Source organism: Notechis scutatus, chromosome 4 (genome assembly GCF_049901735.1).
Source record: "Notechis scutatus isolate UNSWTSFEM ecotype Mainland chromosome 4, rNotScu1.2, whole genome shotgun sequence".
NCBI classification, from domain to species: domain Eukaryota; kingdom Metazoa; phylum Chordata; class Lepidosauria; order Squamata; family Elapidae; genus Notechis; species Notechis scutatus.
Genome location: NC_142012.1, coordinates 61,457,705 through 61,485,075, shown reverse-complemented (window position 1 = coordinate 61,485,075; position 27,371 = coordinate 61,457,705). Strand labels below are relative to the sequence as shown.

Sequence of the window (27,371 nt, the reverse complement as noted above, 5' to 3'; positions counted from 1 at the left end):
AAAGTCTGTAGAGATTCTCAAGTCATTCAGGTCATGGTGGTCCCAAACATGCATTTTTTTTCCAGGAGGCAACTGGACTTTCTTATCTTTGTTTTTGAAGACGTTTCACTTCTCATCCAAGAAGCTTCTTCAGTTCTGACAGGATAGCATGAATGGAAGGATTTATACTCCTGGTCATTTGTAATTCTTTTAGAGAGTCCATGAGGCCACTTGGAGGTTTATTTTTGTCCTCAGGGCCACCTGAGTGGTGCAAATGGTTCCTGTAGTCTGCAAGTTTTCTGCAAATTCGTTTATAATCTCACACCTTTTGAAGAGTGTTCATCCTAATGTGCATAGCTAAAGGTCTATGGAGATTCTGAGTCATCCATCCAGGTCATGGTTGTCCCAAAGGTGCTTTTTCAGGAGGCACCGGGACTTCTTTGTTTTTTTCTTTTTGAAGACATTTCTCGTTTCTTATCCAAGAAGCTTCTTCAGCTCTGACTGGATAGTCCTTCCATTCCTCACCATCTTGTCTGAGGTGAAGAAGCTTCTTGGATGAGAAACAAGAAACATCTTCAAAAAGAAAAAAACAAGGAAGACCAGGTGCCTCCTGAAAAAGCACCTTTGACAGGGAGAATATCTGACCAGGTACTCCTTGACTTACAACTGTTTATTTAGTGGCCCTTTCAAAGTTACAAAGGCGGTGAAAAAGGGACTTATGATCATTTTTCACACTTAACGACCCATGATCACATAATCAAAATTCAGATGCTTTACGCTGATACCTATTTAATCATACACATAATCACGGCAGCTAGAATAGTATTCGCCCAAAATTGGAAAGCAAATGAAATACCTAGCGAAGATGTTATAATTGATAAGACATTAAAATGCGCCGAAATGGACAGATTGACACTAGAATTGAAGGAACAAGATAAATTAGAATACTATAAAGTATGGAATAAATTTTACTATTGGAGAGGTATGAAAGGGAGTTCACAAAATTTGAAATAAGAACTCAAGATGAAATAGGGAAGAGGTGAGGCACCTCCTATTTGAAAAATAAGAAAAAAAAAGCTCAAATGTGTTTTATATATATATATAAATGTATATATTCTTTTGAAAATTTCTAAATGCAAAATATTCTGACAGAAATGTATGTCAAAGACAACCATCGCGTTCACTGTTTTTTAATGTTTATCCTCAATAAAATTTATTTTTTTAAAAAATCAGATGTTTTGCAACTGATATATTTATGAAGGTTGCCATGTCTTGGAGTCAGGTGATCGATCACTTTTTGCAAACCTCTGACAAGTAAAGTCAATGGGGAAGCCAGATTCATTTAACAACCATGTTACTAACTTAACAACTGCAGTGATTTTACTTAACAACTGTCATAAGAAAGGTCGTAAAAGGTAGAACAACAAATGTTTCACTTAGCAAGAGAAATTTGAGGCTCAATTGTGGTCTTAGGTAGAGGATACCTATAATAAAAGGACTTCAACATGGCATGTCCCTCATCGATAAAACTAGGTGGAGAAAAGTCTAGCTAGTTACACAGAGAGTCAGAGGGAACTGAAGAGAATATCTGTAGTACAAGGTTGAACTACTGCTATGGAGTTCTCAATGGTCTCTGAAGTTAATTGTTTTCTTCAGAGGTTTAGTTAACTTCACTGGGCCTGAAGAAAGCAAATGGAGGGGTTACATAAATTTCAGATTTGTATTGTCAGGATATACCATTCTCCAGAATCTCAAAGATAATCTTGGACTAAGAACTGTACAAATAGAATGCCCTCTGGATGGCAAAATAGGATAGAATAGAATTCTTTATTGGCCAAGTGTGGTTGGACACACAAGGAATTTGTCTTGGTGCAAATACTCTCAGTATGCGGTCAAAAAAAGATACATTCATCAAGAATCATAAGGTACAACACTTAATAGTCATGGGGTACAATAAGCAATCAAATCATACTAGGAAACAGTCAATATAGATTGTAAGGATACAAGCGACAAAGTTACAGTCATACAGTCACAAGTGGGAGGGGAGGGGTGATAAGGAGTGAGGAGAAGATTAATAGTAATAGTAGTGCAGACTTTGTAAATAGTTGAACAGTGTTGAGGGAATTATTTGTTCAGCAGAGTGATGGCACTTGGGAAAAAACTGTCCTTGTGTCTAGTTGGTGTGCAGTGCTCTATAGCGTCGTTTTGAGGGAAGGAGTTGAAACAGTTTATGTCCAAGATGTGAGGGGTCTGTAAATATTTTCACAGTCCTCTTTTTGACTCGTGCAGTATACAGGTCCTCGATGGAAGGCAGGTTAGAATTGTTTTTTCTGCAGTCCTAATTACTCTCTGAAGTCTGTGCCTGTCCTGTTGGGTTGCAGACTCTCACTAAAAACGCTTATTCCTCCTTCTGCTAATAAAATTAAAGCCATGATGCGCAATTCATTCCCCCCTTAATCCCCACTGCCACCATCAAAGTTTGCATCACTCCAAAGTGTGGGTTTCTACCAATTGTGATGTAAATAGGGCAATGGAGCCTCTTGTTCTTTTCCCATTAGCTGTGATTGCATCACCCATGGACTACAAACCAGGATTTTAGGCTAGTGTGTTGTGGAAGTTTGGGGGCTTGGCGGGTTTCAAAATAAACAAATAGAAAACAATGTTGACTGAAAATATGTCTTCTCAGGATAATGATATATTGAATATAAAGTCTGGTTTTACGGTTGAGAAAAAGGTAAAATACTTAGGGGTCAAGTTGACAAATACAAACATAAAATTGTTTGAAAATGACTATGTTCCTCTTTGGAGGGATGTTAAACAAGTCTTACAAAGATGGGATAAATTGCATTTATCATTATTGGAAAGAATCTCTGTAATTAAGAAGAATATTTTACCAAACATGTTTTTTTTTAAATTTCAGACATTACCAATACTTACAATTGATAACCCATTTAAACAACGGCAGAAGGATATTTCTAAGTTTATATAGCAAGGGGAAAAAACATAGAATTAGATATAATCTATTGCAAGATGCCAAGGAAAGACGGGGATTGGGCCTACCAGATATTAAATTGTATTTTGATGCATACTGCTTGACCTGGGCAAAAGAATGGGTGAGTTTACAAAACAAGAGGTTACTCGAATTAGAGGGACATGAATTAAGGTTTGGATGGCACGGCTACTTACGGTATGATAAAAGTAAAGTTAATGTTGATTTTAATAACCATATTGTTAGATGTGCCATACTAAAGAGTTTGGAATAAATATAAAACAAGGCTCTCTACGAAGTTGCCTCTCTGGGTTTCGCCACAGGAAGCCTTTTTTAGAGAAGAAATGGCGGCAAAGCCAAATTGGTTGACGTATGGTAAAATTTTACCTTTCAATTCTGGTGACCCAATACTAAAACCGAGGGAAGAACTTGAATCAGAAGGTTATGCTTGCCATTGGTTTACTTACCAGCAATTGAAAGAAAGGTTTAAATTGGATAAAAAGAACTATGGATTTGATTTTGTTAAAAATGAATTGGAACTTTCATTACGTAGCAACGATGAACATATTATTGCTAAGGATTTATAAAATGTAAATCATAATTTATCTCTCAGCATATTTCATAAGCCTAGATCCCATCCGAATAATTCTCCAGCTGTTTTGCCCTTTCTCCCTTATTTTTTTAAATACATCCCTTACAGTTACATACTAAATTCAGCAAAGTAGTTTATGCCCTGGTTTAAAACACACAGAGACATGTATGTAAGCCAATGAACATCTTTAGTCTTAAGGCTTCTCTAAATGATTGTCTAAGTGTTTATCAATCTTAGCCATTATGCGTGAACATCAACTCCCCGAATTCCCCAGTCAGTCTAAGGTAGGGTGTCAAACTCGATTTCATTGAGGGCCGCACCAGGATTGTGGTTGACCTCTGGGGGGGGGGGCAGGTGGCCGGGGGGGCGTGGCCAGTTTGACATCACTTGTGTCGGGGCGCCTGTGGAGGGCCAAGCGCTCTGCCAGTGAAAACGGGCTCCCAAGCTCCGTTTTTGGCTGCAATGGCCTCCTGCAACCCTCCATTTTCGCTGACAAAGGCACTGCAGGCAGGCTCTTTGCTGTTTCCAGGGCAGCCCTGCGGGCCAGATGTAAACACCCCAGGGACCAGATCCAGCCTGCAGGCCTTGAGTTTGACACCCCTGCTCTAAGGGCAAAATCCTTCGCCGTCATCCTTTTGGAGAAACAATGTGTGATGACCCAGGGTGGGATACAAAATAAACACAATCACAAAAAAACAGGGGAAGCCCCTTTTATTCCTTCACTTTGCTTCCAAGCTCCAAATATCCTTGACTGAAGACAAAAAACTCCCACACGAGCAATTACAAGAAGGAGGAAATGCTGTTTAAATTATTATTATTATTATTTTTGTAAATTTTATTTGAGTTTTCACAAAAAAACCCATAATACAAATAAAACATCTTTTTTGAAAGTAGCATGGTCCCGGGTTACACTTCTTCGTACAGACACAAATTCAATTTCATGCTCATTTTTATGTTCTGTTCCATATTTTATTGCTGTTTTACATTTTTTACGTAGCTTTTCCCCTTTTAATTTTCTCAATTTTATTTTGATTATCTCCTCTCAATTCAAATCATTATATTTATACTTTTTGTCTGTCCTGTTGCAATTTCATATTATTTTTTCTCATTAAACAAATTTTGTCTTGTAATTACTAATTGGAGTATGACACCTTTATATCTTTTAGTTTTATCCATTTAACTCTTATTTAAGCTTCAACCTTAAAGTTATAACATTCAATATAATACATAACTTCCCTTCGAATTCTGCTTGGTACATTCTTAAAATACACACTATATTCTTTAAAAAAGATTATGAATATATGTAATTAAAACACTCATTCCATTCCAATTCAGTTCTATCATTAATATTAATGTTCATTAAAATCTTAACTTCTTTAACATTATTTTTCAATTAAATATCATACTTCTTTGGGAACAGTTATAAGCTTTCCATAATTAATTTTTTCCCCTATTCCTCTTCACTTATATTTTATAAAACATTAAATAATTAAAATGTTCCCATCTTCCTAATTCAATTCTCTCATTCATTTTATTTCATTTATTTATTAACGAACATTTCACTGGGTTACAATAACTATTTTATCCATCATTTTAATCATACATTATTTCAAATTTTCTAAAATTATTTCTATTTCTAATATAACAATACAATCTTTTGTACCTTTACAGAATCCCTTTTTCAATTAAATTTTCACCCATTATCTCTAAATAGGCCCTGTTTCTCTATATCTTGTTTCTGTCCTTTGTAACTTCTTTTCCTTTCCTTCTTCCCTCTCTTCTTCTCCCTCCCCTTTTTACCCCCTTGTCTCTCTACCTCTATTTCTCTCTTCTGTATTCCCCTCTTCTGTTGCTTTCCAATATTATGCTTGTTTTTCAGACTATTTTTCTTTTCTTTGGTTGTTTTTTTAAAATCTTAAACTTTTCATTCTCTTCCCCCCCCCTTTCCTTTTTCTTCCCCACATAAAATTACTTGTTGATTAAAGATGGCTTCTTCTTTGTCCCAGTCTTCTTGTTTTGCAGTCTTTTCTTGTTGTTTCTCATAGTTCCAAATCTCCATTTCTAAGAATTGAAAAAGGAAGCTAAAAGAGCTCCTCCCTTCTTGTGCATCTTCTTTGTACTTTCTAAGTTCCATTTTCAATTCATCCAAAAGTAATGCCATTGTAGAAATTTTTAAACAACCGATTGATTTTAGTCCTCTACAACCTCTGGAGCCACACTTCCACTCCAATTCGGCTGTTCCTCCTCTCCCTCAGAATCAGCCTCCCCCAGGGCCATGACACAATGTCCAACTGTCTACTTGGCAAAAAACATCCAATTCCACTTTGGGACGATGTTTTCTGGTTAGGAAACTCCCATGTAGGCCTCTTTTGAGCTTTCATACATGGGGAATTTCCTACAAGTAATACACACTGGATGTGAAACTTCCGGGATAACAGTGCATACATAAAGCTCTCAGAAGAAGCAGGCATGGAGTCAGGTGATTCTGAATCTCCACACAAGATACAACCCACTGTTATTTTTGAAAGTTTATTGCTTGAGGCTGTACAGAAAGGAGAAAAGGCTGCTTTCTGTATGATTCTTCACCTCTCAAATCATCGTAAGCGACTCTTCCTGTAGGTGCCAATAGTTTGTCATACTTGGGGTTTTTTTTGTCTTAAAAGAGACCTTGATTGTTGATGCTATATATTATATTCAATAAGTGGTCTTTAACAATGTTCTTTCTGCAATCATAGTAGAGTTTAATTCCACATTTGCTCTCACTTTCAGGAAATACGAGAATCAAAGACTTGAGATTTAAAAACCAGACCTTTAACAAATAGTAAGCAACCCTAAAAAAACTTTTTTTTTTTTAATTTTGAAATGATGGAAAGGGTTCATATTGAACATTGAACTCTGCTTTTAAATTCTTCATCCCCTCTTCTAGAAACTAAAACCTGCCACAGTGAACTCTTATTTAACAAGAGGATTATTTTATAAATAGCTTTGCTCAGATTTGGAGAGCTTTTCTTTTTCTGGTATGTAATTTGTTAGTTACAAGTTCATATTTTTACAAAATCCTTCAGTGGCCCAGCTTTCTTTCCTCCTTTAACGCTTTACTCTTCAACTGCTACCGTGTCACACTACAGGCAGCCTTACAACTTACAACTATTCATTTAGAAACCATTCAAAATGACAACAGCACTGAAAAAAGTAACTTATGATCATTTTTCACACTTACAAACCAGTGTTGAGATTCAAATTTTTTTACTACCAGTTCTGTAGGCATGGCTTGGTGGGCATGGCTTGGTGGGCGTGGCAAGGGAAGGATACTGCAAAATCCCCATTCCCTCCCCACCCCACTAACCTGCTTTCCAGCTCCATTCTCGTGTGCAGGGCAACCAAAGGAGACCTAGCCAATCCGCTGGGACTCGGGAGGCGGAGAAGCGATGGGGGCGGGGACAGTCAGAGGTGGTATTTCCGGTTCTCCAAACTACTCAAAATTTCCGCTACTGGTTCTCCAGAACTGGTCAGAACCTGCTGAATACCCACCTCTGCAATGGATGCTCCAAAAAGTACGTATGAGCTTCTGATAGTGGTAGCTTAGTAACTGGCCTGCATTTATGGCTATTTGCAGCATCCCACGGGCACACATTTACAACATTTTAACCAAAAATTGGCATTTACTTTTGGTTTTCAGCAAAAACACCCTATCATGAACAATGGTTCTCTTAATAATCAATAGCATTCACATAATGACTGTGGAATTGGCTTTACAACCACAGTGTTCATTTAACACTTACAAGAAAACACACCCAGCCCAAAAATGTCAACCTGCTTTACATCCAGCCCAATTTATGACTGTAATTGGCAGGCTCCATTACAGTCGTAAGTCAAGAATTACCTGTTACGGTTTATAGCGGTTTATAATTTAATTATAACATAAATTATTTTAACAAGTGTGCATTTATATCCATTTTCCGCCCATCCCCCCATTCCCACTATTAAACCCAACAGTTTCCACCGTCAAAATGCTTCCCCTAAAACTCATATGGAGCTTTTGCTCTGTATGCATAATATTCCGAGTCAGAGAAAGCCTTCATTGTGAAATCTTAAAAAGAGCTTCTGGCTATTGATCCTAAAAATATTGAATTACAGCAACGACCCTGTTACCCGTTTTCTTCTAGGGTACTTTTTTTCCCCCTGAAAAATCACGCACAGTTAAGTTTGGGGGGAGGGGAAATGTGTTCCCGCCAAATATCCAAAACATTCTCACAGTTCTAAGCAACCAAGTATGGATAAAGAGAAATGAATTAGCACTGCTGCAGTATGTACAAAGCACTCTAGCAAGGATCACGTCCTGTATCGGAGCTGTGCGTAACCCACTAAACACCTTGAGCAGAAAAGGAGAACTTCCAGTAGCTCAGCTGAAGCCAGGGGTGATATTCTACCAGTTTGGCCTGGTTCACACGAACCGGTAGCTCCGAAATTCATCTGGGAGAGAACCGGTTTGCTCCGATGATCTGTTCCATCCTGACCTTTATTTCCTACTTTTGACGCACGGCTGCATCGCGCAGCATAGCAGATTGCCGTGAGTGCAGGAGTGTAGGTCAGTAGGAATGCCTCTGCGCGCACGCAAAGTGTGTTTGCCCCGCCTGCGCGCAAAGCACGCCTACCAAACCACGCCCACCGAACCTGTGGTAAACCCATTTGAATCCCACCCCTGCCTGAAGCTCATTGCAAAGGCTGCATCCTGCAGGCGCAAATCTATTTGGGTCACCTGGCCCCTTTAAAGAACAGCCCAAACTAGGATATGCTTAAGGCAGCCAGTGTGCAGTGGGGAAATGGGGGAAGAGAGGCTTGCTAGTTTCAGATATTTTTTTGTTGTTGTTTGGCAATTGGGAGAGTATCACCGTTCCTGAGCTTCGGCACCACATGTGATGATGTCCCTCATCTAAGTGAAAAACAGCCTTGGGTCATGGGATTCTGTTACTCTTCATCAGACGTGTCAAACAAGCAGCCCGTAAGCCAAATCCAGCCCACAATAGGCTGAGTTCTCCCACGGGGCCACCCACCGTTGGCCATGATGACCAGGCCACACCCAGCCCGGCCCCCCCAAGGGCAAACAAAATCCTGATACAGCCCACAATGGGACAGAGTTTGACACCCCTACTCTACATGGTCTCTTATGGTTACTTGTTTTTTTTAAAACTATCATTATGTACAGGGGTGGGATTCTACCAGTTCGCACCTATTCGCTAGAACTGGTTGTTAACATTCTAAGCAGTTCAGATAACCGGTTGTTAGAAGAAATTACTGGCCTAATCCTGTAAGGAAGGCAGGAAGGAAACATTCCGGCGTTGCTTACAGAAACTGCCTCTCCGTTAACCCTTATGACATTCTTGGCAGGACCAGACTTCCTGTCTCAGGAACTTCTCTGGAGTTCTTTTCCTCTCCTTTGCTGGTACTTTGCTTGTGTGGAGGGACCATTCAAAGTTAAAATGGCACTGAAAAAAGTGACTTATGCCCGTTTTTCACACTTACGACTGTTGCAGCATCCCCAGAAGCCAGGCAAGGAGATGCGTGCCTCGATGTGAGTGATATTGAGTTGGCCACACCCAACCAATAAATGACCACCAAGCCATGTCCACTCAGTCACATGACCACCAAGCCACGCCCACCACCTAAGCCATGCCCACAGAACCAGTTGTTAAAAAAATTGAATCCCACCCCTGGTTATGTATGTATGTATGTATTCACTTATTCACTCACTCACTATTTATTTAGAACTATTCTTGACCCTAGTTTGCCTGTAAAGGGAAACGTTTAGCTTTTATGAGTTTCCAGAGTTCCAGAAAGTCACATATGCTATCAGGTCTTCCATGTTCTAAAAGCACATTCTATTAGCAAAAGAGTTAATCCACTAATAAGAAAACAGCCCTCCACGTGTATAGAAACTATTACCGTATTTGCCGGCGTATAAGACGACTTTTGCCCTGAAAAACATGCCTCCAAGTGGGGGTCGATCTTATACGCCGGGAGGACTCCGACTCCCACTTCGAGCTTGAGTTGCAGCCGGGAGGAGGCTGGGGGCGGTGTGTGTGTGTGTGTGTGTGTGGCGGGTGTCACTCGCCACGCGCTGCGCAACCTTTCCCCTCTTCCTTCCTTAGCGGTGTGGGGAGGAGAGGATTCGAAGATCCTCACGTGTGGCGTACTTTTCTTTTTTTTTTTTCTTTTTGCACGCAGGTTTTGCATGCGGGCGGCTGTAGGTTAAGGATGGGGAGCCCCGGTGGGTTATCAGGTTTTACAGTGCTTCCAACATGTGCGAACGGTGGGAGAGCGGAGAAGAGAGCGAGCGAGCGCCCGCTGTGTGAAATCTTGCCGTCAAAGCAACACTGGGGGAGGCAGGGTATAAATTTACCAGGTTAATGTAGCAATGGTGATTAATGCCCAGAACATTGTTTGCGGGTATTGGGGGTGTGTGTGTGTGTGTGTGTGGTGGTGGTGAGGAGAGGTTGTCCTTTGAATGCGGAAAAGTAGGTGTGACCTTGTGTAGGAAAATAAAGAGATCCTTTTAGCGTGTTTGGCTTCTTTGCCTCCCCTCGTTCGTTTTGACGTGGAGATAATGGCCTTCGGGCGGGAGGGGAAGAAAACGGTAGCTGGATCATTTCAAATTTCACTTACTCTCCTGCCTCACTTCAATATGTCTGAGCGACTCCAGATACTGGAAGACTTTTTGAATGAAAGTGTTACCTCCATTTTTTTTTTTTAAAGAGGGCCACTTGGGGAAAAAAAAGATTCTAAGGAATTCCTTGTTTCTTGATTAAAGAGAAGGCATTTTCAGTGTCCGGGTTTTTGTGTGTGTGTGTGTGTGTGAGAGAGAGAGAGAGAGAGAGAGAGAGAGATCAGCTGTATTGAGAAGAGAACGTTTCCTGTGTTCTCATTTTATTTACAACATATTTTATGCTTAATGGTAAGCAATGAAAAATATTTTTAAAACTCATTTCTAAACTCCATAGCTATTTGCATATTCTTGGTTCAAAATTGGATTAGCTCATTTCAAAATTGTCCAAAGCAGAAAAGTGCGTCAAAAAAAAAAAAAAGTGCAAAAGTGGAAGGTGTGTGGAAGAGGGGTAGTCTTATACGGCGAGTATATAACAAACTCTATATTTTGAGTGGAAATGTTGGGGGGTCGTCTTATACGCCCAGTCGTCTTATACGCCGGCAAATACGGTAAATGTTTATCGTTGCATATCTTTATTTTCAAACTGATAGAAAACCTGCTTGATTTAAATGCCTATCAAAAGTAATGCTACATTAACCTCTAATGGGTGAAAGTCATTGTGATACATTAGAGGAGGTTCGGAGTTCGGCAAATCCCACCTCTGACTGGTCCCGCCCCCATCTATTCTCCGCCTCACGAGTCCCATCTGATTGGTTGGGTCTTCTTTTGTTGCCCTGCACAGGAGAACGGAGCTGGAAAGCAGGTTAGTGTGGTGGGGTGGGAAAGGAGATTTTGCAGTATCCTTCCCCTTCCCCTGCCATACCCACCAAGCCACACCTATAGAACCGGTAGTAAAAAAATTTGAATCCCACCACTGTGATACATAGGATAAACACATTCCATTATGGCCAAAAATGCAAACATCTTTTTTTCCCCCCGGAATAAAATATTGCAAGCCCAGTGTCTAAAAAGATGGAAATATATATGAAAACAGTAAGTCTTCTGGGTTTTGTACCATAAATTTTGTTTTCATGTAACTATGTCTTCACTTCCTCAAATAAATTACAGTATTTGCAAACAATGTTTCTAATATATAACGTGAAAGTTATATGCATTACACATACCTATTACCCACTTTCTGGGCTTAGATACTTTTATAATGTGTAATACATTTATAATGGTGATCTCATCTAACCCATTTCATTAATATTTGAAAATATCAGGTGAAATGAGTAGCACAGAAGTCTAATACATAATAATAATGAAAAGGGATATTGGAAGCTTCTTTCTATTTCTTTTATATATTTTTATATTTTTGTGCATTTCTTCTTCTTTAATTCTTCTGCTTTTTATTATATTGTATAGTTTTAATGTTCTTTGCAAAATGTTTAATAGAATTTTGATGAGCAACCAAATAACCGAAAGGTTTGAAGGAGGGCTATTAATATGTTAATATATTGTAAATATGTATCAGGTTGGTTGACCATTTAAACAACTTTTTAATCATTCCCTTAGAAGGCACAATTTTAAAATATATTAAATCTTTTTAACATATTAACACATCTGAATCAGATAATTTTTTTCTAAGTGTGAGCATGTATTTATTGATAAAACGAGTGCCACTATACACAAAACTGACAGAGATAATAATTTATTTAAAGTACATTTTCATTATGAAAACAGTTTTTCAGAGGGGCAGAGATATTAGTTTTATACACTATGGTTTGGAAGCCTTTCAGCTTTCTTTAGCAGAAGAAATCTAAAGAAGAAGCCATTTATATAGACTATTGTGGCAATCACAGTAGAAATTTCCTAATACAGAAAGAGCTGCTATTTGATTATATAATTAGCAAAAATGGATCAGAGCACAGAATGCTTGAAGTAAAATTCTGAAATTTCATTTAGCTAGCTGCTAAACTACACACCTGCAAGGACTGTGCAAGTGTACTAAACCGACTTTAACATATGTTTAAATCACCAAGAGATCATGCTTATGAACATCCTTCAAAACAACTAAGCACTGGCAACCCTCACAGTTAACCTGAAACAAAATAGTGTCAGAGAAGCAATACATGATTAATCTTATTCAAACGTTCTAAAGAACTTGGCATATTTGCCTAGGACTAAGTATAGTATGATCATCACAAGATATTTTGAAGTGATTTTGAGGTAAAAACCGAAATAGGTTTTGTTCTATTAAGTGAAATTATTGAAAAACACCAAAGACCATTAATTCTCAATGTAGAACACAGAACATTTTACCAATTCTTTACACAGAAGCATGCAGAAGTAATGAAGTCTTCAATTATTGTATGCTAGGAACCAGGCCATCATTAAAACAATAATCCCACAGACTGGCAGCAAAATCATATTCTTATACTTTTGCCATAAAGGTTGTTCAATTTCAATCTCATCCTTTTTCCTCTTATTCTTCCGACGTCCTTTCAACCTATTTTCAAAAGCCTCCAGTTCTGCCTGCAGAAGAGAAAAAAATGAAATTAAATAATAAAAAATTTTAACAATAAAATGTACCAATTTTTTCCACTTATTTCTCAAGATAATATACTGTATGATATAATGGTTCTGTGTAAATGGAATAATGCCAAGGTTTGACTTGCTGAAGCTCATTAAGGAAAGAAATGGGACTAGAGAACATCAGACTGGGAAAAGATTATTCTACTACAAGCATATGGTAATACATGCACACTTTGACCCTACTCATACACTACAACTGGCAGTTCACTTGGAGTGAAACAAAAAGTCTAGAGTATTTATGTTCTTCAAGGTCTTGGAATAAGCAACAGATTTCTGAAACATCCAGTGATTACAGTCTTCATTTTCTTAAAAAAAAAAAAAAGCATTTGGTGTAACCAGAACAATCTAGAACTGAAGAACTTCCGGTTTGTCAGCTTCGCGAGTGGCAGGGATTTGCGATTCCGCGCGATCCCTGTCGTGCTAGCCGCTTTTGGTGCTCCGATCCGGACGGGTCCGGAGCTAGGCTACCCTGCAGGGGTAGCTGAAGATAGGGGGGATCCGGAGAGGGGTTTGGGGGTGTTGCAGACCCCCTCCCCGGCCGGCAGAACCCCCTTTTCCCAAGACGGTGCAGCGGCGGTCCGCAATGGCCGCCACAAAGAAGCCGGCAGCTGGGCAAGTATGCGCAGGAGGAAGAGGAGAAAGCTTTTAAGAGTGAAAGTCTTCTTGGTAGATCCAGGACTCTAAGATACATTTAATTTAATTCCTGGAAATGATGGCTTTTTGGATGATCCTTTCCACAAGAGAAAATAAGCGGCAATTCTGAGGTGCTGAAAGGAAAGTTTATTCTCCCTCCCGACGGAATTAATAAGTGGATATTGAGAAACCTGTTTTTTTTTCAGGTAAAACTAGTTTTATGGGATAAGTCGGAAGGGATAGGACAAAAAATATATTCATCTGGTTTGATCTTGTTGGAGGAGATGCCTTAAGGATTTGAAGACAGAAATATAACTTTAATAAGGCTTCAAAATATAGATTTGGACTTTCTTTTTTCTTTTGTCTGATTCTACCCCTGGAAGAGAAAGGGAGAAATATGTCTTGGCTTGGATTGATTGAGGATTGTGGATTTTGGGATTGTTTTTTTTTTTTTTTTTTTGAAATATCTTGGTTGGTGTAAGAAGAAAGAGGGAAAAAAGAAAAGAAAAGATCTATAATGGCTTTTTCTTCTGAGGAACTGAGGGAAGAATATGAGCAAACAAAAGCAGCCTGTAAAGATGGTATGGAAAAAGCCTTCCTATTTTTAGAAATGGCGCTGGTTAACTATCAGCAAACAATACAACAGATGGAAGCAGAAGAACAACAACAAGAAGAAGACGAAGACGCCATCTTTAATGAATCCCAAAATTTATCTAAGAAAGAAGGAAGGAAGAAAGCGAGGAAAATGAAGGACTTAAGATCTAAAAAAACACTTAAGAAAGAGAAAAATATGATGCAAAATAAATATAATGATAGTAAACAAAAGAAAAAGGGAACACAACAGAGAAGGGATGCCAGCAAGGCAGAGGCTAGAAGAAGGGGGGGTAGGAAGATTTGGTGGGGGAAGAAAGAAAGGGGAAAGGCGGAGAAAAGCCACAAAGTTTTGAAATTAGATGGGAAAAGAGGAATTTTTTTTAGGGACAAAGGATAAAGTACAATTTTCTTAAAAAAGATTTTGCAAGGTACATAAGATGGTATTGTAACATTTGTATTAGAAATAGAAAATTAGAATGGCTTAAGAGTTAATAAGAAATCAAAATGTTGAAATGTTTAATAATGATTGATTTTAAAATGTAATAAAATATTAAAGGGAAAGGCAATGGGAATGCTATAAGATTTAATATTTAGATTTACTATTCAACTATGTATTTAGGAGGGCACTATGAATTTAAACATTTTCGATTTATTACTCTGTTTTTATTGTTATTAAAAGAAAAAATTAGTAGATAGAATGTACCAAGCAGAACCAGATTGGGTATTTGATGTTAGTTTAAATGTTAATCTAATTAATTTAGGGGGAGGATAGAAAGGCATCATACTCTGATTAGTGATTTCAGGAGAAATTCTTTTTTTTCATTATAAGGAATGAGATAGAGGGATAATAAAGAATGGGCAAAAGATAAAAATATAATGATTTAAATTAAGATGGATTAAATAAGATAGAATTATGAAGAGTGATGTGTGGAGAAGTTTATATAGAAGATATAGAATGGTAAACAAAATAGGTAATGATATGTAAGATGAGCATGAATATAATTAAAGCCCATATAAAGAGAGATACCTGGGGCCAAGTTACTTTCCTAAAAGATTTTTTATATGTTTGTTTGTTGTGTGTCTCTGTTTTTGAGAGTATTAATAAAACCTTGTAGAAATACAGAATGAGAATAATGGTAATCAAGTCAGAAAGAAATAGATGAAATAATAATAGTGAAATTGAATAAGAGTAAAGAGAAGTAAAGAGAAATTGGATAAGAGGTATTTTTATGCTCATATGGAAATGGCTTAAAATAGAATTGTATTGTATAAGATAAGGTCTTATCTGACTTGTAAAATTTATAATGGAAAAGGTTCAAATATGTAATGGTTGATGATGATTTGTTTGTTTTTGAAATTAATAAAATTTGCTTAAAAAAAAAAACAATCTAGAACTGAACACACTCAAAACCGTAGAAATGGTGGTAGACTTTAGAAGAAACCCTCCCATACTACCACCTCTTACAATACTAGACAACACAGTATCATTAGTAGACACCTTCAAATGTCTAGGTTCTACCATATCATGAGACCTAAAATGGACACCTAACATCAAAAACGTCATCAAAAAAGCACAACAAAGAATGTTTTTTCTGCGCCAACTCAGAAAGCTCAAACTGCCCAAGGAGCTGCTGATCCAGTTCTACAGAGGAATTATTGAGTCTGTCATCTGCACCTCTATAACGGTCTGGTTTGGTTCTGCAACCCAACACAGACTTCAGAGGATACCGTATATACTCGAGTATAAGTCAACCCGAATATAAGCCGAGGCACCTAATTTTACACAAAAAACTGGGAAAACTTATTGACTCGAGTATAAGCCGAGGGTGGGAAATGCAGCAGCTACTGGTAAATTTCAAAAATAAAAATAATTAATTTGGGAAACGATCTCACTATCATGAAAGGTTTAATTGATTCACTAACCCAAAAGAAGAAGATGATGATGACAGCGGGAGGCAGGAGTCACTCTCTTCCCCTCCCTCGGAGGCCCCCTGAGTCAGGAGTCACTACCGCCGGCGCGGCCCCAGTCCCGCCGCCTCGGGAAGGGAAAGGCAAAGCGCTTTTTGCCTTTCCCTTCCCGGCTGGGGCTGTTGGGAGTCGCTGCCGCCGGAGGCCGCGACTCCACACCATTTTTTTTTCAGAGGGGAATCTGACTCGAGTATAAGCCGAGGGGGATTTTTTCAGCACAAAAAATGGGCTGAAAAACTAGGCTTATAATTGAGTATATACAGTAATTAGGACTGCAGAAAAAACAATTACTACCAACCTGCCTTCCATCCATTGATGACCTGTATATTGCATGAGTCAAAAAGAGGGCTGTAACTGTCTGGTTTGGTGCTGCAACCCAACAGGACAGACACAGACTTCAGAGCAGTGGTCGGGGAACAGGGGTAAATTACCCCAAATGGGGTAAAACTGAAAATCCTGGGGGTAATGAGGACGGTCGCGCTGGCGCGACCGTTCTCATTACCCCCAGGCATTTTATTTCCGACATTCTGTTCGCCTTCGGTGAATGCTGCTGGGATCGGGAATCAAGGACACAAATGAGAGAAGGGGAGGGAGGAAGCAACGGAAGCCTGTCCTGCTCTCTGGCTCAGCAGCTTCGGTTTCCTCCCGCCTCATTCCTCTCTCAGTCGCTCTCTCGCTCCTCCACCAGCCCAGGAAGAAACTGCTTCAAAGAAGCCGGGGGGGTGGGGGGTGAACGGGCGCTTCGGAGAAGCTGCGCTCCGAAACCACCAGAAACGAAGGCAGGCAGGCAGAACGGAGGATTGAACCGTGGGCGGCGGGGTGGGGGTGAACGGGCGCTTTGGGGAAGCTGCGCCGACAGGAAAAGCCACCCTGCCGGCTTCTTTGAAGCAGTTTCTTCCTGGGCTGGTGAGGAGTGAGAGAGCGACTGAGAGAGGAACGAGGCAGACACCTGAGGGATGGGGCTGAGGGAGGGAGGGAGACACCTGAGGGATGGGGCTGAGGGAGGGAGGGAGACACCTGAGGGATGGGGCTGAGGGAGGGAGGGAGACACCTGAGGGATGAGGCTGAGGGAGGGAGGGAGACACCTGAGGGATGGGGCTGATGAAGGCAGGGCCGAGAGGCGAGGCTTCTCAGCCATCCTGCAGGGACTATCTGTCGCTCAGGGTTGCAATGAGGAGGCATTGGCGTTCCCTGAACTTGGTGGTTTGCTGGCAGACGTTTTATTACCCGACTAGGTAACAACATCAGATGTTACCTAGTCAGATAATGAAACGTCTGCAAGCAAACCACCAAACTGACTCTTTCTCCCCCCCCTCCCCGGTCCTTGAAAAAGTGTTTCTGAGTGAAACTGGTCCCTGGCACAAAAAGGTTGGGGACCACTGGTTTACATACAAATAGTGTATGATTTCCTTCCTTTCAAATCAAGTGGGTAACGTCGGCGTTTATAAATTTTTTGGGGGGTAAAAGGTAAAAAAGTTCCCTGACCCCTGCTTCAGAGGATAATTAGGACTGCAGAAAAAACAATTTCTACCCACCTGCCTTCAACTGAGGACCTGTATACTGCACAAGTCAAAAACAGGGCTGTGAAAATATTTACAGACCCCTCATATCCCGGACATAAACTGTTTCAACTCCTTCCCTCAAAACGACGCTATAGAGCACTGCACAACAGAACAACTAGACACAAGGACAGTTTTTCCCTGAAAGCCATCACTCTGCTAAACAAATAATTCCCTCAACACTGTTCAACTATTACAAAGTCTACACTACTATTACTGTTAATTTCATCACTCCTTATTGCCCATCCCCTGCCACTTGTGACTGTATGACTATAACTTTATCGCTTGTATCCTTACAATTTATATGGACTGTTTCCTAGTATTATTTGATTGTACCCTATAACTATCATTAAGTGTTGTACCTTATGATTCTTGACTCTTGATGAATGTATCTTTTCTTTTTATGTATACTGAGAGCATTTGCACCAAGACAAATTCCTTGTGTGTCCAATCACACTTGGCTAATAAAGAATTCTATCTATATCTATCTTCTATCCATTTGTGTGCTCATGGACATTAATGTGAGAAGATACATGCAACAAACTCATTCAATGTTTCTTCAGGGAAAAGCTTCAACTCTAAATGACAATAGCACTTGGACTTATATTCTGCATTTTGCCCCCAACAATCTGGGTCCTCATTTTACCAACCTTGGAAGGAGGGAAGACTGAGTCAATCTTGAGCCCGTAAGAACTGAACTGCGAGCAATTGGCAGAATTAGCCTGCAATACTGCATTCTAACCACTGCGCCGCCACCACCGTCCTTAAGCTCCGTATTAAGAAGGACATTATGACTTTAGCACTAGCCCATACAAAGTATATCTGTATATAAAGTATATGGTATATTTGTATGAGGTGTACATAGAATGTTTAATATTGCTGCAATGAGCAACTTGCAAGGGAAGGAAAAAAGAGAAACTATGAATTTACTATATATCAAAGTGTTATGGTTGATATTGATTGCATTAAATAAATTCCTTCATAAGGAAAAAGAATTTCTGCTAATTGTATTATCAGAGCTTGTTCATGAAGATTTTAATCAGCGAAGAATGAAGAGGTTAGAGGAAAGGATATTACTCGATGAAACAGGCACTACAGTTTTCAAAATATAATTATGCAATTATATTTAGCCAACCCCAACACATGGGTATTGCTCTTTTTCCATGATCACGTATCCAATACAAGTAGCATTTGACACGATTATAACTAACACTCTTATCTTACAAAAAAGAAGGAATGTTTAGAAGAATGAAAACTGCCAAAAGTAACCACATTTGTTATGCGGGAGCTTTGAGAGGTGATTTTCAAACCATATTTGAACACATTGGTGAGATTACCCACATAAGCCAACATTTTTCCAAATTACAGCTTATCATGATTGTGCAGCGGGCATTTATTTAAATAATATGCAATCATTCCATTTGCCTCTTCCTGCCAGTAAGAACAGCTAAGTAAATTAGGGAGCCTGATGTGTGCTTTGTTTAGCATTATCTCTCAGCGGGATCCCTTCTGACAAAATTGCCTCTGACCCTTGGCGTCAGAGTCTATGTTATCAGAAGGGCAACAAAATAGAGATCCCAAAAAGTAGAGGAACTACCGGTAATTCATAACATGGAACAATTTAGATCAGTGGTTGCCAACCGGTGGGCCGCGGCCCACCGGTGGTCTGTGAGAAAATTTTGGTGGTCCACAGAGAAATGCCCCCCCAAAACACCTCCCAAAGCAATTAATCCAGGCTACGCGGGAGCACAAGGCTGCACTGCCCACATGGTCCAGCCACCCACTGGCCCCCATACTTCGGCTGAGCGCAAAACTTACCTTGAGTAGAGCCACGCAAGCTGGAACTGGAAGGTAAGACCAACGGCAGGGGAGGAAAATCAGCCCCGGGGTGGCTTGCTGATGTTGGTGGGAAAGTCGATCCCATATTCCAGAGCTGCAGTAGTCACAGGACTGGCCCTTTGGTCATCCCGGAGCAGCTACTCCTCCACCCTTGTGCACCAGCCTGCCATGGACTGGAGGAGCTGCTCCGGGATGACCAAAAGGCCAATCCTGTAACTACTGCAGCTCTGGAATATGGGACTGACTTTCCCACCACCCTCAGCCAGCCACCATCAGTCAAAATTCATATTAGTGGTCCGCAGGATTTAAAATTATGAGTTTGGTGGTCCCTGAGGTCCAAAAGGTTGGCGATCCCTGATTTAGATTGATGTAAGCAGCTAAGTAGGATCAACTGAGTAAGGGTTGCTCAAGCAGAATAAATCTGCTGAATGAAGTTGGCTTGTTTAGAATTTCACAAGTTTACTTTAATCTGAAATGTCTAGTTCAAGACGAGAACATATTAAAAGTTTATCCTATGCGATGGAAATAAGAGTTGGGGTGCATACCTGCTGTCTTCGTTTTTCCTCTTCGATGGCAGCTCTAGCCTCTGCTTCCTTAATCTGTGTGAATAAAATATGAAAATTACTTAGTTGCTTTTTTGTGAAAATAGTTCCAAATAGATTATCTAACTACAACATACTTTCATAACATACAACAGGGGTCTTCAACCACCGGGCCGCGGACTGGTCCCGGTCCGTGGAGCACTCTGTACCGGGCCGCAAAGAAAATAAAATTTTAAAAAATGGCGGCTTTCTTCGCCTTCGGTGAATGCTGCTGGGATCGGGATCAAGGACACAAATGAGAGAAGGGGAGGGAGGAAGCAACCGAAGCCTGTCCTGCTCTCTGGCTCAGCGGCTTGGTTTCCTCCCGCCTCGTTCCTCTCTCAGTCGCTCTCTCGCTCCTCCACCACCCCAGGAAGAAACTGCTTCAAAGAAACGGGGGGGTGTAGCTTTCCTGTCGCCGCAGCGCCTCCGAGCGCCGGTTTTACCCCCACCCCGCCCGCCAGCTTCAATTCAGTGCTCCGTTCTGCCTGCCTGCCTGTTTGGTTGTTTGGGAGCAGCTTGGCTGAGAATAATAACTATTCGCCTCTTTTTATCAGCCGAAGCTGCTCCGAAACGAAGAAGGCAGGCAGGCAGGCAGAACGGAGCACTGTGGATTGAACCGCGGGCGGGCGGGCGGGTGGGGTAAACAGGCGCTCGGAGGCGCTGCGACGACAGGAAAAGCCACCCCCGCTTCTTTGAATCAGTTTCTTCCTGGGCTGGTGGAGCAGCGAGAGAGCAACTGAGAGAGGAACGAGGCAGACACCTGAGGGAGGGAGGGAGACACCTGAGGGATGGGGCTGAGGGAGGCAGGGCCGGGCGCTCCTGAACTTGGTGGTTTGCTGGCAGGCGTTTTATTACCCGACTAGGTAACAACATCAGATGTTACCTAGTCAGGTAATGAAACGTCTGCAAGCAAACCACCAAACTCGGATTCTCTCTCCCCCCGCCCCCAGTCCTTGAAAAAGTGTTTGTGCTTGAAACTGGTCCCTGGTACAAAAAGGTTGGGGACCACTGACATACAACATAGTTGTGTGAAAATATGATACTTTCATAACATTGAAATAATATTATACTTTCATAACATACAACATAGTTGTATGAAAATATGAAAATTACTTAGTTGCTTTTTTGTGAAAATAGTTCCAAATAGATTATCTAACTACAACATACTTTCATAACATACAACATACTTTCATAAATTCCTTCATAAGGAAAAAGAATTTCTGCTAATTGTATTATCATGACATCAGAAAATGAAAAGATTTTCAGCAGCTTTCTAAACTTGTTTAAAAAAGTTTTGCTCCTCATCCAAGAAGCTTCTTTCATTTTAACTGACTGGTAGTATCATGCCCTTGTTAGAGTCAGACTCTGAGGGAGAGGAGGAACAGCCGACAGGGAGTGGAGGTGTGGCTCTGGAGGTTGTGGAGGAAACTGAGGAAGGGCAGAGGCCGGCTGGGCAATCAGAGGAGGACCCAGGCCCATCCCCTCTTCATCCTAGGACACGCAGGGAAGAATGGAGAAGGAAACAACTTGGCTTACGAGAGAGGAAGCGGCCATGATCCTCCTCATTGGTTGCAGCTGGGGAGACTAGTAGAGAGATGGTTAAAACACAGCATTGCCAAAAGCAAAGCATGTTTTATTTGGGGCCGAAGTTATCTTGGTTGGCATCCTTCCAACAGACTGTGCCTTGTTATCTCCTGGAAGTTGGTAATTACTTATCCTGGTCCGTTGTGGAAATTTTCATTGTAGTTTGTTTTAGTTTTTTATTTCACCTCTATCTGCTCATTAAGTATGGAATATAGCTTTCTTTTGAAGACTATTTTTGAATAGGTTTTATCTCCAACTGAGAATTATTGAACAGTGGGGCCAAATTGGAGGCATTAAAGGACATTTATTTACGTTTTGGATTTTGTTGTGTTTATGTTACACTCTGGGTCATCACAGGTAGGGAATGGAAGGATTTATATTCTTTGCAGTTGTCTGATGGTTAACTCTCTGAGAGTTGTTGAGACTACTGGTGGTGGGGCTTTGTCTGTATCCACAGAGTTACCTGAATCAGAATATAAACAGGTGTGGAACCATCATGGGATTGCATTGTAAACAGAAGTTAGATGGTATCATATTCTTCCCGCTTTATTGAGGGGGAATGTTATTCAATTTTAACATAGATGGTCCTCTTTCAAACCAATGGTCCTCTCTGTACAGAATCTGACCTTTGCTGTCTTCAGAAGAGCGGCCCTTGTTTTTCAGATGCAGATGGACTGTTGAATCCTATCCCTGATGAGTTGTGTTCTCCTGTGTTGTGAAGTGGTTGTTTTGTTTCTCCAATGTACACGTCTGCACATGCCTTGCTACACTGCACTGCATATTGCTCTTATTTGTGTCTGGGTGTTTTGTCCTTGAGGTGGGTAAGCTTCTGTCTTAAAGTATACCAGTGTTTAAAGTGTGCAGGTATGTTGTATGGATCGAAAACCCTCCTGAGCTTTTCAGATATTCCTGCAACGTATGGAATGACAACGCTGGTGTTTGTTGCGCTTCTCTTGTCTGTTACAAAAGAACTCCTGATGGATCTTTTTGTGGATTTGATGAAGACTCAGTTAGGATAGCCACAAATTCCAAGGGCCTCTTTGATGCTTTCAAAAACAAAACAAAAAACCCAACAGCAACCAAGGATGCTGTCTTTTGGAAAAAGCACCTTTGGGACAACCATGGCCTGGATGATCGACAATAGATTTTCCAGCCTCACCCACATATATGAGGTGATCCCAAACTATTTGCGTCACCCCCTTCCCAATGTGAGCCTCGGAGCCCTAAAACCCTGAAGTGTGGCTCTTAGTCACAAAAACAACTGTTTGTCTCTGCTTCAAAGTTCTGATTTTGTCGAAATGCCAATTTCTCCAACATCTAGGATATGATCATGCTTCCCTCAAACATAATTTCTATTGTGTGGAATATCCATTATAGATTTCAAACAAATTGCCTGACAGTGGGATGTACAAATAGACTGTGTGCATGCACACAGATGGGGGGAGGAGGAGGAGGAAGAGGAGGGAGAGGAGGAGGAGGAAGAGAAGGAGGAAGAAGAGAAGGAGGAAGGAGGAGGAGGAGGAGGTCTCTTCCCTCAAGGCCAGAGGTCCCCAAACATGGCAACTTTTAAGACTTGTGGACTTCAACTCCCAGAATTCACCAGCCAGCATAGCTTGAAGTCCACAAGTCTGCTCAAGGCAGTAAGGCTGATTGTCAGGAGCAGGTAGGATGCAAGAGATTAATTCACTGGTCTTTTCCTAAAACGAGTCAGTCAGGTTTATAAAGCAGCCAAATAGTTGACAAATCCTGTGTGCAACTGCTTGGGATGACGGACTAAGATTCCTGATGTGGACAAACAGCAGAACTAAGGATCTGCCCTCCAAATCACTCCACTGCTCTCAAATGCAGGGATCTGACCACAGGGATGACAGATTTGAGGGCAAATATATTTGTTTCTGTATCTAGGACTCTCGCTTGTTCTGTTCCCAGATTGGTTGTTTTACATCCTTTCTTTTTTTGGCACAAGTTGCCACAATGCCATCTGTCATGCAACATGCCAGGGCTCTGAAGTGACAAACTGGGAATGCAGCGTTGTGCCCTCATTGAATACATTAAAATCTGTTCCAAATTAGTCCGTTCGACTTTAGAAGGCAAGCTTTTTGTAACCCACAGCCTTTAAAAAAAATAAAAATCTTTGTTGGAATGCCATAATGCAAATGCTTTTTAGTTGCATTGGCAATGTAAATGTAACTATTAAGAAAGCTATAACTTAGCTATAGTTCATCCAATTATTGATATGCTGCCCTGTAAAATTTCCAGAGAGCAAGCTCCAGAAACAGTGTAGTTACTATACCAGAATTAACCCAGCCTTAAAACAGATATGTGTTATTTTTCAATCACTCAGAATGACGATCTTTACACATGGAGGCATATATTATTAATACCACTATTCTTGCACTAGATTTTTTTTCAGCTTAACTTTAGTCCCCATGAAAAAATAGCTCAAATGGTTCAAAATGAAATGGTGCAGAGGCCTGATTCATTCTGGTCATATGTTGGCTGTTAAATGTGAAGGGTTTCTTTCATTTATTTATTTGCCTCTTTTATTATTTTCTAAAGAACTCAAGGTGGTGAATGCACCTAATATTCCCTCCTCTTCCTACTCATCCCCCACAACAACAACCCTCAGAGGTAGGTTGAGATGACAGAGGACGACTGGTCCAAAGTCACCCACCCAGCTTTCATGTCCAAGGCGGGATTAGAACTCCCAGTCTCCTGGTGATTGGCCCAAAGTCACCCAGTCAGCTTTCATGTCCAAGGCAGCACTAGAACTCCCAGTCTCCTGGTGATTGGCCCAAAGTCACCCAGTCAGCTTTCATACCTAAGGTGGGACTAGAATTCAGTTTCCTGGCTTCTAGCTGGATGCCTTAACCACTAGACCAAACTACTATTCTGTATCACCTTCTTTGAACTGAAATTCCATGCACAAAATGGATGGGGTACATACTCAATTGTCAAATTTATTTATTTAGTGTATGGCACATGCATTAGCCAGGGATCACCGAGGTGGCTGGCTGCCTCTGTGAAAGGAATTTTTTCGGGCGGTGTTATCTTTACCCGTGGGATGCCTGAATGCCAGTAGGCAATCAGGGGACGGCTCCTTTCTTGTCCCTTCCACGGTTTATTCGCTCACGGGAATCGAACCGCCGCACTACCAACCTCAGCGGTGCGCAGGCCCAGGGTTTTTACTACGTGAGCCACCGCGGTCACAGCCAAGCACACACATAAACTAACTGACAAGAGTTTGAAAGGACAACAAATACACTCAGTAAATTATTACACATAAAACATAATAGACAAGACAGTGCAGAATAGTAAGTCAGAGTGAGCAGTGCATTTCCCTCTAAATGAAAATGTACATCTATAAAAAGGCTCAAGAAACACCCCAATATAAATTATAGAAAAAATAGAGGAATAAATAAGGATTAAAATTATTGCAACCTAAAATGTGTGCTGGCACACAGCATTAAAGAGCAAGACAATGGAACATGGGTTATGTTATATTATACCAAGGCAGACCATCCCCCTATCATATTTTATCTAATTCTGCATTGTTCTTGGCTCAGCTTGGTTTCAGCCAAATTCAATCCCATTTGGGGACTTTCTGCTTTATTTGCACTACATACAAGCGAACTAAAATTGACATGCAATTGCTGTTTAATTGGCCTACCCAACAATCGTGGCAAGTAATCCTGCACACATTTTCATTAACACAAAACAGCAACAATATTGTTGTGGCCTGCCAGCTGCCAGCGGAGCTCAGATGATGAGGTTGGAGAGGAAGTGTCATGCCCCTGTTGGAGACTGACTCCGAGGGAGAGGAGGAACAGCTGACAGGGAGCAGAAGTGGGGCTCAGGAGGCTGGGGAAGGGCAGAGGCTGGCTGGGCTGTCAGAGGAAGATCCAGGCCCATCCCCTCTCCATCCTAGGGCACACAAGGAGGAGACGATAAGGGAGAAACGTGAATGGTGTGGTCTATGGGGGAGGAAAGGGCCTTGATCCTCTTCATGGGCTGCAGCTGTAAGAACTGGTTAAAAGGACGGACATGCGTATGGGCCAGTGCTGGAAACAAAGCGTGGAAGTATCTTTAGTCTGTCGTTTCTCTCTGAGTTTGGTTTCCCAGTGTGTGTTGCGATATCTGTGGACGTCTTCAAGCCCTTATCTTGCTTGGTTCCCTTAATTGCTTGAGTGTTGTTTGTGTTGGTTTTACTCTCTATAATCTATAGGTATTTTTACTTTAAATGGCATTTCCTCCTTTTCATAATTGCTTATGGGGGAGTTTTTTGTCTCCAGTCAAGGATATTTGGAGCTTTGAAGCAAAGTGAAGGAATAAAAGGGGCTTCACCTGTTTTTGTGACTGTGTTTATTTTGTATCCCACCCTGGGTCATCACAGGAACTTGGGCCAGTCGTGGAGTCTGGGGAAGGCTCTGATGGATGCTCTGTGTTGGAAGCAGAGATAGAGCCAGGGCCGTCCAACATTTCCTAGCTGCCTCCAGAGTCGGAGATAAGTGGGGAAGAAGAACAGCTGGGGCCCGTTCCAGATGCGCGTATGCGCAGAGCTGCCAGGAGAGGAGAACAACTGAGGGGCAGAAGCCGATTCAGGAAGAAAGGCACATGTGGACACTGAATGGCCCTCCCTGGCTGGGGAATAAATAGAAGCAAAAGGGGAGTGGTGGTTGCAGGAGACAATAGTTTGTATTTCTTTCAGAAGATTTACTTATATCTTGGTTCGTGCCTCAGAGACTTCTTGCCAGGAATTAATTTACAGCTTTGGGACTGGAAGCTCTCGGCCTGGCAATTATCCAAGGACTGATAAGGTCAGTTCTTGCAATTAACCCTTGGAAGGATTATTGCCGGGATTTTTCTGTATGTGAATGACATTAATTCACAGTAACTAAATAAAAAAGGGTTTTTCAGGACAAGGAGTCTGTTTCTTGGTTCTGCTAAGGCTGGGTCAGAACAAATATACTGTAACCGCAAAGGGCAAATTACCTCAGAAGCTTTCCGTTTCATTTCTTGGCATACCGCATCACACTCCAAGTAACACTGACCTTCACGAACTTCATTGCACAGAAGTTCCTAGGAGAACAATTTGAATATATTTTAAAAAAACAACCTTACTTTCCCCCCAAAAAAATTCTGAATATATTATAACGATATTTACCACAAAGAATCTTCAAAACAAACTATCTTATTCTCCCAACGAACAAAAGTACACTTATTAACTATTTGGTTATATTTCATGTTTCTAGACTGCCCAGATCCCGCAAAGAGGAGCTCTAAGTTGCTCCAAATTATTTGATTGATGGGCAGTCATATGGAAGGAAGGAAGGAAGGAAGGAAGGAAGGAAGGGGGGGAGGGAGGGAGGGATGGATGGATTCGATTGCACTCATCTGCTAGCTGGATGGACACCACAATTCCCCTTCTTTTTACATCCCATATCCTCCCAAAGTGGGGAGATTTGGGAAGGAGGAGAGGACAGAATAAAGTGTGCGTTATGTCGTGCATGCACGATAAGGACTGACTGGGAGGGGAGGGGCGGGCGGAGAGGGGAGGGGCCAGCCAGGGGAACATTTTGCCAGTTCTCCGAACTGCGCTGAATCATAACAACTGGTTCTATAGAAGCGGTCCGAACCAGTAGAATCCCACCCCTGCATCCATCTCATATTATCTGGTTTTAATTTTATTTGTATTGTTGCTATTATCATGCATTTTATATTGTACTAATTGTATTGTTACATTGTTTACTACCTGGCAATAGTCTGGCAAATAGTCAGTATATATCATACACCAAAAAAAGTCCACCATATA

General features: G+C 41.0%; 1 protein-coding gene and 1 long non-coding RNA gene across 2 annotated transcripts in view; one reads left to right on the top strand and one right to left on the bottom strand.

Annotated features, from left to right (window-relative positions):
- The window catches only part of LOC148130756 (uncharacterized), a 109,973-nt gene that overhangs the window by 53,940 nt on the left and 28,662 nt on the right, over positions 1–27,371 (top strand). The window lies entirely within an intron of this gene.
- Positions 11,899–27,371, bottom strand: part of NFXL1 (nuclear transcription factor, X-box binding like 1) — a 72,927-nt gene continuing 57,454 nt past the window's right edge. The window contains exons 20-22 of the mRNA XM_087963632.1: positions 26,552–26,638; positions 19,937–19,990; positions 11,899–12,738 (exon numbers count right to left, since the gene is read on the bottom strand). Of these exons, the coding sequence (XP_087819758.1) occupies positions 12,565–12,738; positions 19,937–19,990; positions 26,552–26,638 (315 nt within the window). The 3' untranslated portion in view covers positions 11,899–12,564. The remainder of the gene's footprint in view (positions 12,739–19,936; positions 19,991–26,551; positions 26,639–27,371) is intronic.